Here is a 12,459-nt window from a genome sequence, read left to right as displayed (position 1 = left end):
ATGGTCTGGCCGGCCGGCGAGCGGCTGGTGTGCGTCACCGGAGCCGGCGGCTTCATCGGGTCGGCGCTCGTCAAGGAGCTGCTCCAGCGTGGCTATGCCGTGAGGGGCACCACGAGGAACCCCGGTGAGTAGTCCTCTCGGGCTTCCGATGCAGCGGCTGCGTTTTCTACTCGACAGTTACTGACGTCTGATTACCCTTTTACCCGTGCTAGAGGACCGTAAGAATGCTCATCTGCAGTCACTGGATGGAGCTGAAGAACGGCTCTCCCTGTGCCGTGCTGACTTGCTGGACTACAAGTCGCTCTGTGCTGCGTTCACCTCATGTGACGGCGTCTTCCATGTCGCCTCCCCGGTTTTAGATAACGACCCAGTGAGTTTCTACTCCCATCGATCGATCATTAAGCACCGTTAATCTGAATCTCCTGCATGAGTATGCAAGTCTGTTTCCAGTCCAATCCACACTATATCTGTGTGTGATGCGAAACCTGCAGGAACTCATGGCGGTTGCTACCGAGGGAACGAAGAATGTCATCAACGCTGCAGCAGACACGGCAGTGCAGCGCGTGGTGTTCACTTCATCCTATGGTGCTGTCCATATATGAACCCTCACAGGAGCCCTGATCATGTTGTGGATGAGAGTTGCTGGAGTGACCTTGAATACTGCTTACAAACAAAGGTCTACGAGCTAGCCCTGATCTAATGAACGATTAGTCTGCAAATGAGTCGATCGGTAATCTAGTAAGACGATGAAAATTATTAAGTACAGCCTAACAGTATAATAACAGAACATGTGCTATATTACAGAACTTTTACTGCTACGCGAAGACGGTTGCTGAGAAAACAACAATGGAGGAGGTGTCAAAGAGAGCGATAGAGCTGCTGGTGGTCCTGCCCTCGTGGACGATAGGTGAAATGCTGCAGCCGACACTGAACTTGGGGATAGAACTGCTCATTGTCTCCTACATGAAGGGCACCAAGAAGGCGTATCCGAACACTGTTTCAGGGTACGTCGATGTCGTGCGTGCCCATGTACTGCGCGCGGACGCTATCTCTGCGTTGGCGAGGTGGTGCACCGTTCGGAGTTTATACGGATGATGAGAGAGCTCGTCCTATAGTTTTCAAAAGAAAGAGAGCTCGTCCTACAGTATCCAATCACTACCAAGCATATATATGCACTTCTTATTTGAAGTTCAAACATTTCCTTGCGATAGCGGGTTTATTTTAGCATTACTTTTGTGGAGAAGTAACTATGAACGATGAAAAGTATACTATCCTACAAGTATGAGTATAATGCAAGATTAAACACACAGCTAGCAATTTAAATATCATGTGTGGTCAGTCAAAATTGTTGTACAACTCTAATTCTCATGATGAAAATTCTGTTTTTATTTCCTTTGTATAGCATATATGTATATCAGGTCCCATCAAAATTGGTAGCAAAAAAACTTTTTTTCTCCAAAATAATAATTATTAGAATATGCTTTTCATAATTCTTGTTATTTTATAATACTGTGAGAGGGCAAGTTTTTTAATCCCACCTTTTGTGTTTGTATTATATGGATTAAGCACTGAAGATCCACCGAAGTTTGCAAACTATACTAGATTAATACCTAAAAAGATATCTAATTACCACTACTATGTTCCTTTAAACAAATGATATAAGAGGGTGTCACCAAACTAAACACTTTCAAGTATAATTCATGGTCGATAATTTTGCTGCAATCTTCTTGTAAGAAAATTAAACACGGATGTTTCGAGTAGTCTTTCAAGAAAATAAATTACTATTACTAATTGGGGGCTTCACCTTGTTAATCTTCATGAGACACTAAAAGAAGGGACAGACCCTATAATTTCTCACAAAATATAGGAATATCTTACCACCAATCCAATAAGCTATAACCATAATTAATAATAATAGCCATTGGGCCTAATATTCTTCTAAATTGCCCACATTTGTCCTTATGGAAAACAATCTAAAGTAACCCCTTAAATCTACATCTAAATTAACCGCCTTTGCCATTATAAAAAATAATCTAAAATCTACATCTAAATTAACCATCTTTGCCATTATAAAAAATAATCTAAAGTAAACCCCTAAAGTCGCATTCAAATTACACAAGAATAATCCGTTGCAACCCCTAACTTATATCTAAATTACCCACCTCCGTCTAGGATATGGAACTCATATTTTTAATAAAATACATCATAGAGTTTTCAGTAATAGGGCAATAACATTAAATTTTCAAGTTACCATGTGGAGAAAAAATATAGGATCTAATAAGATCAAAATTGTAAAGCCAAAATCTAGTTTCATGGAGTGATGACTCATGGCTGCAGCAATACTTGACATAACTCAAGCTAAGGTCTCAAATAAACACATACATGTGGTGGTAACTCAAGCTAAGGTTTCAACCATACTTGACATAACTCAAGCTAAGAGTAATTGTTAAAAAAATATCACAACTAGATAGAGATTATAGAGTATTTACGTGCATATTATATTAAGAAATGAATAAAGATAGAGCGAAGATATGCAATTTTGGTTTATTGTCGGTCCTAGATTTATCCATGAACTTTTAATACTTATGTTTTCTAAGATTCTAGCCCATGTAGGAACATAGGTTGATGTACTAGTTTAGGAACAATTAGAACCGTCATTCCAAATCCTCTTTCTATTTACGATTATTGGTTCTTGAGCTATATCTGAAAAATCCTGCAAATTTGTTGAAAAGGAAATATTCCCAAAGCAATTTATTTAGACTCTAGCCACAAAATGAAACCTGTGTTTGCTATTTTTAGTAACTCCTAATTTTGTTGACTCAATTAGGTCTAAGGATGATACTGCACCAATGGTCAAACCATACAAGTTCTCCACACAGCGGCTGCAGGCTCTTCGCATGAAGTTCACCCCTCTGAAAGAAAGTTTACACAAGACAGTGGTCTGCCTACAAGTGCAAGCTCATATTCCAATGCTCTCGCACAAGTCGGCCTTGTAAGAAGATATGTATATCAAGGTGGAGGAATAAGAATAATGGATCGAATATCTTCATATGTGTACTTGAATATATAAACTCCACACGGTGGAATCAGTATCTTAATATGTTTACTTGAATAAACTCTCTATGAGGGTTTGTTAGAGTGAATAACTAGAAACTAAGCCGCGCATGGTCAGTGTTATTATTTTAGAGTTTTTTTTGAAATTTTTTAGTATTTCTGGGATAATGCCAGTATTATAAACTGAAGTGTTTGTAGACTCTTGACTTATTGTTTATGCACTCTATTCATCGGAACTGACATGGGACTCATGCACATATACCATTCAATTGTCAGCATCAGATCTGCAGTTGTAAAAAAAAGAAGCAAAATACACAACCTCATATGATATATTAAGCATTTATAGCATGTATGATAGATTATTTTGTGATAATCCGCTGGATTTTATCCTTTGCAAGCCAACAAATACTAGTGACTTCAGTACCATCATGCCAGCTGAGTTACCATGTCTCTGTTTCTCCCACTTCAAATTAAAGATCGATGGTCGAGAAAAAGGCATAGAAATGATCAAGCACAAATACTACTCAAGCGTGGCCAGCGACCTTTCCACTGCACGATCTGATGTTATTGCTGAGAGTTGGTTAGTCGGTGATTGGTGGTCAGATGATCTTCAACTATACCCTTGGGAAATAGTCCTGTGACGCTACAACACCGTCGGCAATTGGAGGAGAAAAATCATAAAGATAGTAACCACTCTCGGTCACTCCCAGATGACCCTCGGCAATACTTTTCAAACCAAAGAAGAACAAATATAGAATTCAAGTGACGCTGTGATCACTGGCTTACACGATGCATCCAGCATTATCGGCATACTCAATTTATTCAGAACTCTCTGAATGCGAACGGTCAAAAGTATCTTCTTGGCATGATCGACCTCGTTCTTGATGGTGTCCACCTTCCTGGCCGGCTGCCAATCCCGAAGGCCTTAGCCGGGATGTCAGTGTGGACACTGGTGGCGTGGCGCCATGGAGGCAGTATCCTTTGATACCAGAGGCCAGGCCAAAGGCGCGCGCTTGTTATAATGTTATCGTTGCTAATTCCTCGATGAATTGGCAAACAAGCAAAGAAGATTAAGCAGTATTCCGATGATAATCTGGCTGAAAAACCAGTTGAACATAACACAAACCATAAACTGATGATCTTATTGGTGTCACACAAATTGGATTTAAACAACAAAGCGCGCTCAGCAATCCCTCAAACCAAAGATGGACAAATTTAACTACCGATTATTCAGAAGTGAAATAAACGAATGCAGAAGGCCGAAGTCTTCTCTACTTGGGCGCGAACTTGGCCTTGATGGCGTCGACCTCCCCATTGCCGATCCGGAAGGCCTTGGCTAGGATGTCGGAGGACACCGGCGGTGTGGCTCCGAAGAGTGTCATGGCGATGGCCTGCGTGCCCTGGAGCTGGCTGTTGAAGGCGGCCACGACAGCGGCGGGGCCGTGTCCCCTGTTCTGCTGGAAGTGGACGAGCCCCCTGGGGAAGACGAAGACGTCACCCTTACAGATGATCTTGGTGAAGAGCTTGTTGGCGGTGGTGATGAAGCCGACCTCGAGCGTGCCCTCCAGGACGAAGATGATCTCGGTGGCGCGCGGATGCGTGTGCGGCGGGTTCTGGCCGCCCGGGGCATAGTCGATGCGCGCGATGGAGACACCCAGGGTGTTCACGCCGGGGAACTTCTCCACGTTGGCCGCCGTCACCACGGAGCCCGCCGCGTTGTTGGTGTTGCCAGGGTTCCTCAGCCCCGGGAAGAAGAAGTCGTCCGCCGTCACGTTCGCCTTGCACGGGAACCCGTTCAGCTTGATCGCTATAAAACCACGCACCGGTCAGCAGCGAGCAACATATTAAGCGCGCATAAAGGAGGCAAGAAACATGAAACGATTGATAGATTACTCACGGGAGGCGAGGTCAGCGACGCAGACGTCTTGGAGCATGTCAGGGTCGCCGGCGAGTGTCGGGGCTGCGAGCGCGAGCACGACGGCGCAGGCCGCGGCCATGTAGAGGTGGATCTTTGCCATGGCCGGTCGTTCGGCACTGGAGCTACTAGCAGATTGCTATGAGCAGATGGCAGATGAGTGATGGAAATGAGCGTAGCAGGAGCCTGTATTTATTGGCAGGACCATTAGCGAGCCTAATTAGTAGTTAAGATAGGAGCTTTGTATATGGACGCACGGATCAGCAGGTTCGTTAGCCGGAGAAGGCGACGACGGGGTAGGAATTTGTAAGAACATAAAACGCAAGAGGCTGCGCAGCCACGTAGAATTGTTTATGCAGTGCAGGTGACTGCTACACATGCCCGATGATTTGGGCTATATATTGGAAGCAGTCGTCAGTATGGCGCAGCCCAGAGCCGGACTCTGTTTGTCTAGCAGCTTTCAAGGACGAGGCAGGTCGAGAAAGGGTACAATGTATAAAATAGTTTATACATTCTCCCTGCATCGATCACAAAAACAACACATGAGTTTTTTTTCTTAAATTTATCTGGGCAAAACATTTCATTAAAAAAAGCAGGGATTTTGTAACACACACCTAATCTCACACCTAAATAGACTTAGCCAAATTACAAAACAACAAAGTTGAAGAAACAATCTACAGCTAAAGACAAAGAAAAACTAGCCATCTGGAAGGATAAAAGGTACTATGTCGCCATGCCAGCTGAGATCCAACATCTCGCTCTAACAGTTTTAAACATCCGAGCAAACGAAGAAGTGGTTTTAAACCTGTCGTCTCTACTCAGTTTGTAAGATCAATTCCTAACTCCATTACCATCATTTTCAGCCGGTTGCATATGAGTGCAGTTAATTTTTTGCAATCATATGAAAGGCATCATCCGGACAATAATCCATTGACAAAAATAATTGATCCGGAATTGCTACCAAAGGACTGGCAGTGATACAGCAATCACTGCCGGTTCTTGTGCAACTACAAGTGATCACTGGCAAGTAAGTCCTGGTAGAGGTAGTGGAAGGACACAGAGAAGGCAAATTATTCATGAATTAGGTTGTTGCGTAGCGTTCATGTGCAGGAAATCCCACGTGCCATGTATTGGTACATGAACATATGGATACGCATGCGAGCATAGCTCAGCTGGTAAGATTTCTTGTGGTACGGTGGAACCTGCCCACCTGAATTTATATCCTTGATTCGGTACAGATGCTTGCATTTTTCTAATTCAACTGGCATTATTATTTCAGTGTGGTACTCGATGTGCCCGTCGACAGCGAGACGTTTATATTGACTTCGTCAATCTCAAGAATCTGCCGGCTCAGTCTCTAGAAGGTTGCTCATAGGGGTAGATTATATGCGTGTATTTATAGGGTTAAGTGTACGTGCGTGTATGTGAGCATCTGCGTATATACGGGAAGTAAGAGCAACTCCAACCCATCTCTCATATTTGAGCCCCTACTTCATCATACGAGAACTCTCATCCATATTTGACTCACTTACTTCTTTTGCACTCCAACCAATCTCTCATATGTCTCCCTACTTTCCCCACTCATCTTTATTTTTTATTCATATCTTGTAACTAACATGTGATATATTTTCACCCATTATATTGATAGCCATTAGAGTTTCCTCTTTTGTTAGGCTGTGTGCCACTAGACAGAGGTCGGAAATTTTTCAAGCATTGTTGTATCATCTTGATGTAACATTACTTGAAATTAATAAAGTTTCCTTTATCAAAAAGAATACTTCAATAATTTCGTGGACACAAAGCCAGGTATCAATTTTCAGAACACAAAACTGCATTGACATGTATCGATGAATTAAATCCATCTATCCCTCCTCTGCTCTGTCCTCTCCCTCCCTCCCTCCCGTCACTTTGCCCGGGTAGCAGCGTGCCAAGATGAGGATGCGGACGCGGCAGTGGGTGGCGCTGCACAAGGATGACCGAGGCGATAGGCAGCGGCGGCGCTGCAGTAGGATGACCGCGGTGACAGGCAACAGCGGCGCGGCAGAAGGATGACTGCGGCGACAGGCAGCGGCAGCGCTGGATCTACTATGTACCTCGAATCCACGCCGGAGAAAGGGCTGGACCTTGATTCGGAGGTTTCCGAGCCAGGGCACGCATGCTGGCAGTTGGTCCTGTGACCAGATGAGAGCTCGAGTAGGAGCTCCTAAATGTAGGAGCTCGGGGCGACGGATGAGAGTCGGGGCTCGGTTGAGGTGTCGGTTGGAGATGTTTTTTTTTACCCCAAAACTCTCAAAACTGGGATAGGAGTCCGGTTGAGGCTTGGGTTGGAGTTGCTCTAAGTCCTGGTAGAGGTAGTGGAAGGACACGAAGAAGGCAAACTATTCACGAATTAGGTTGTTGCGTACGTTGATGTGCAGAAAGTTCCATGTGCCCATATATTGGTACATGAATACGTGGACACGAATGCGAATTGAGCGTAGCTCAGCTAGTAAGGTTCCTTATGGTGGAACCTGTCCACCTGGATTCGAGTCCTCGACTCGGTACAGGTGCTCGTATTTTTTTAGATTATTCCAGAATTTAACCGGCATTATTCTTTTAATGGTACATGATGTGCCCGTCGACAGTGAGGCGCATGTGGTGATTTCGTCAATCTCGAGGATGTGTCAGCTCAGTCACGTGTAGGTGCTCATGCATAAGGGTAGGGTTACATGCGTGTATTCATAGGGCTGAATATGTGTGTGTATATGAGCGTCTGCGTCTGTAATGTGTTTCTAAGAAAACATGTGGACACGCATGGACAACCGCTACCTCTGCATCGGTGACATGCAACACTGGTCAGATTTTGTTCAGATGATGAGAGAGTGAGCTCCTCCCAGGTGTACTATTACCACCAATTAAATCTCTGCACCACTTTTTTCTTTCAAAATAACACTTCAGGTATTTTACCTTACTTCTATTTAAAGGAAATTTAGTCCTAAATAATATTTTCAATATCAAATGTGGTCAATGTTTTAAATAGTGCGCTGTATATAGGATTTAACGGTAGGTTTCTCAAAACACTATTAGTATCTGCTATTTCTATTACAGTGGTCACGCAGCATCGTCTCCACGAAACTGCTATAGCCCACTATTTGAAAACACTAAAGTACCTATTATAAATTATTTGATGTTATTGGTGCATTTTCTTCTTTTATTATTACATCCCTCCAAAGCATGGCGTGGGTTCTTCTTTTGTTATTTATATTTATCAGATCATTTTGAATCCCTGTTTTGTACAGCTTTAGTTTTCATCCAGCGAATTGGAGCCGTTTGGTACAGTACACATCAAATCCATGATTGGTTTCTATATTTTATATAGATTAAGCAGTAAATTGTTTCCACCATCAAAGTGTTCTAGGGTATGGTAAGGTTCCTAATAGTTGGTTGTATAAGTTCAAACACAGATCTAGCTATCCTTAACCACTTTTCTCTAATTATATCACTATGTTCTTTCCATACAGTTTTTGCGTGTCAAATGATCATAGAGCGCAAACCATTGTTGCACATCTATACTATAAAGGATGAAAGAATTGAGAACATTTCTCACCAAGATTAGGTCCACCTTACCACTCACAGATGGACCCACATATCAGGTTGGAGGTTTGACAGCACCACGGTGGACTGAAAAAATGAGCAGAAGGAAAATGATTCTGCCAAACCGCGGAATGTTTTGTCACCGCTCGCCCCGCATATCTGCCCGCGCGTACCCGGTTCCCCGCCTGAGTTACTCCGCGAAATCAGCCAATCAACTAATACAATCAATCAATTCAATTTTGAAGCGTAGCGTCAATTCATCCACCGCTTTCGTCCCCCTCCCGATCTGCGCCGCCATGCTATGCCTTCCCCTCACCATCTGCATGAAGCTCGATCGGTGCTCGGGTTCAGTGGGCAGCGGGCGGCACTCAGACAGAGGCGCTGTTGTGCATTTGCGATGAGATCGAGTAGCTTCGGCGGCGGATGCTCGAAAGAGGGGAATGGAAGGATAGGGTTTGCCGTCGCGTGGATGGGGGCAGGACCCCACCGCTTGTTGCATGGAAGGGATGCTGGATACCACCAAGTTGCCATCGCTCCCGAGCGCACCGTGCCATCATTGTCCCCGTTGTGGTGCTAGATTCGCCCTCTTTGTTCCCGACCATATTCGCGCCATGGATGGGAGATTGGGAGGAGGCTAGGAGCTCAGCCGCCTCCCACTTTCTCTCGTCCACGGTCGTCGCTGCTTGCACACGCACGGTGACCGACATGACGCGTGGTGCAGCGGTGGTGGCGGCGGCGGCGGCGGTTGCTTCATCCCCTCATCGGCATGCGCCGCCGATCCATTGGCCTACTCTGAGTGCCATCAACATCTTTGGTTCGTGGGTGGGTGTGCAGGGCTGCTCGGCGTGCGGGTGCATCTGCTTGCGTGACCCTGCAGGAGGAGCTTCACCACGAGCTTCACCACTGTCCGGTACTTCGCAGTCTTGCAAACGGTGGCCAGTACACCGCCGCTGCCTTCCTGCGTGCGTCGTGCAGGCTAGCGGCGCTGTGACTAGAGTGCTGGCCACAAGCCGGGATAGGATGAAGTGTACATTTTCAAAGACAGTCAGTGGTCGTTGTGCAAGGATGCTTTAGTCTCAGGTGCCCTTACTCACCAAGTGTTTGATGAAATGTCTTGCCTAAACATGTAATCAATTGCATCTTCTGTCTTTGGTTTATTTACATGCATGTGAGTCAAGTAGCCAACTTGATGATCCTTAGTACATTGTAGAATTAGATGTCCGACCGTAGTACCTGAGAGCATTAGTAATTGTAGAAGAGTCCAATCTGCCATGTTACGCTTGAAAGTCTCGGAAGAGAAATAAACATGATAATCTCTTAGTTTGTAGCTAGCTACCTCTACTACTCTATTAATGATATAAAATGGGTTGGCCATGATATACCATTCTGCTAATTGAATTGTTGAATTAAATGAGAATATCACTAATTCAGATGCTTGCTATTATATTGGAATAACTTGCCATGCATGCCTTCTGGCATCTGCTCACTTGCTTGATGAAACGCTTCTGTTCAGGAATTTGCAACTAATCTTGCCACAATATAGAATGGCCAGCTAATGGAGATGCATGGCGTAGTCTAAATAGACAAAGTGAAAGCTGATAAATGAAAGTTACCTTTTGTTTTATGAAATCTGTTATACATTGTGCAACTAATCTGATTTTCTGTAATTTGTGCTCTTAAAAAATTATATTACACTAATGTGTCACTTTGTCAAATTGTATAGGTTGAGGTGGGACATGACGGGATGGCTCTCTGGAAGGTAGCATCACCATTGGACCTTTTCATGACATGGAGATTTGTATTGCAATAATGGAGAGTTGACATAGATTCAATCACTGCATCCTAAAGAAAGTAAGTCCCTTCCTATTGTTTTGCATCTTGCCAACAGAGTGCTACTTCGAGAGCCCTTTTAAAATTATTAGTAACAGCACCATTCATTGATGCAAATCACATATTCATTCAGCTTCCAGCATTCCAACATACGTTTGACAATTACTTTCTGTGTATAATTACTGCTAAATTTGGACACTATATTTTGTCGCTCTCTAGAATGTTGCCCATGCACATGAAAAGTTTCTTGATTAGTATCAGAACATTTGCCTGTTTGAGATCCAAATCAATTGCTGCTTTGAGATCACCGAGCTATATGATGATTTGCATTCAATTGGATGCCAGAATCTTTCAGGATGATGCCAGTTGTAGCCATTTGTTTTCTGGAGTGATGTGAAGATTAGTTTCTAGGTGGTCAATTTTGAACCATTATTATTTGTAATCTTGCATACTTCATCTTCATGTCTGTTAGTTTCACTGCTTTCAAAGGTAGGAGATAAAATGGACTCTTGTTTGGTCATCTTCCATAGTTAGTGTATTGTACAATTATGTGCAATGTTCAAGGAATTTTTCACTACATCAATTAGTGTCACCTGCAAATCATATTGTCGTATTCATTATTTTTTTCTTCATCCAAGCAATCATCCAAGGTGTGAAGCGCAGGGTACAACAGTGCTCACATTCATTTTTATAGAAGTGCCTCCGTGCTACTGCCAAGTGTTTCTACATCTCATCTCATAGGTATGTTACAATCTGAAATATCTAGATAAAATTGGTATATGCAAAGCTATGCTCAAGTTCTTGGATCATTGTCATACACAGTCCATCATACAAGTGATGAGTGGTAAATATCTCACTGTCTGGTTTGTATAGATATTGATTTTTTTAGTTCAAAATATGATATTGAAAAACAGTGCGCGCCTTGGAGGGTTATGGGTGCTGCTGGTTCCATGCTACCATGGATCATGGATGAATGAGGCATTTTTTGTTGCCTAGCTTTAATTTCTTTGGTTTACAAAGTGTTGATGTTGATTAAAAGTAAAAGTAGGATGACATAAATCTGTAATTGATTTATATACTAGATTTTCCTTGCTGTATCAGGTGTATCATTCTTTTTTGTTGCATTTGCGTCACTTTCAACACAAAAATTCTAATATGAAAGTGAATATGTTACAGGAAGGCAGTGGAAGTAGGAGACCTGAGAAATATACTGAAAAATATCAGCAGCAACTACATGTACTTTGAAAGGAAATATTATTACACCTTAGCTTGAAATTCTTTGCATACTCGCATGCTATTTGCAGCTCTCAAATGAAAAAGGTTGTTATCTTAAAAGCCATCATCTGATGCAGTTATCACTACTATGAAAATATGTGGCCTTGTGAGCACCCTCCTCTGTAATTCCCTATTTCAGTATATCTGGTTTCGTTTGGTTTCTTTATCCTCTACTATTTGATTGCCTATCTGGTTTCATCTGGTTTCATGCTTTGATACCTATTAATTTATTTAGGTGATTTTGGCTATGACAAGCTCTCCAATTTCTAGGCTCTAAAGCTGGAGATGACTACTAGAAGAACTAAAACTGTAGAAATCTGATCCAGTTATGGCAGATGGTAGGAATGACAAGCACCCCAATTCCTAATCTTATTCAGTTATTTAGGATACATGCAGATCTCAATTCTTTTCCAAATTTAGTGGATACCAATATGTTTTGTAGTAAGGTTCCTACAACTGTCCAGTTACGAAAATATCTTTTGTAATGGTTTTCGGAACAAATTTATAATGACTAGGATGCAAATTCCAATCTATCATGCAAGCCTTTTAGATGTTCAATCATATATTTATGTGAAGAAACCAATCTTCAAAATGCACATGCCAAGTCTTGCCATATTAAGAATTAATATTAAGAATTAATTGAGTATTCGTGATTCTCATGCCGCCATAGTGGAATTGGATGCATTGGGGTGTTTTGGCAAAGCAACAAGGGAAGTGATGGATCCCTCTGACCTTTAAGTAAGATCCACCCCTTCTTTGCCCTTCCTCCCTCATGTGATCTGATTGCCAGGTAATTATCATTGATTTGGTTT

The 12,459-nt window shown here is 42.8% G+C and overlaps 1 protein-coding gene and 1 pseudogene across 1 annotated transcript; one reads left to right on the top strand and one right to left on the bottom strand.

Moving 5' to 3' along the window:
- On the top strand, positions 1 to 8,943 carry LOC112892724 (annotated as a pseudogene).
- On the bottom strand, positions 4,144 to 5,320 carry LOC112892096 (germin-like protein 1-1). Its single transcript, XM_025959172.1, has 2 exons — positions 4,952 to 5,320; positions 4,144 to 4,861 (listed from the first exon to the last, which is right to left on the bottom strand). The coding sequence occupies exons 1-2, from the start codon at positions 5,070 to 5,072 to the stop codon at positions 4,326 to 4,328; spliced, it is 657 nt and encodes a 218-aa protein (XP_025814957.1). The 5' UTR covers positions 5,073 to 5,320; the 3' UTR covers positions 4,144 to 4,325.
- Positions 8,944 to 12,459: the final 3,516 nt, after the last annotated feature.

This window comes from Panicum hallii, chromosome 5 (genome assembly GCF_002211085.1).
Source record: "Panicum hallii strain FIL2 chromosome 5, PHallii_v3.1, whole genome shotgun sequence".
Classification (NCBI taxonomy): domain Eukaryota; kingdom Viridiplantae; phylum Streptophyta; class Magnoliopsida; order Poales; family Poaceae; genus Panicum; species Panicum hallii.
Note: the sequence above shows the minus strand (reverse complement) of the source record. Positions and strands in the feature narration are given on the sequence as shown.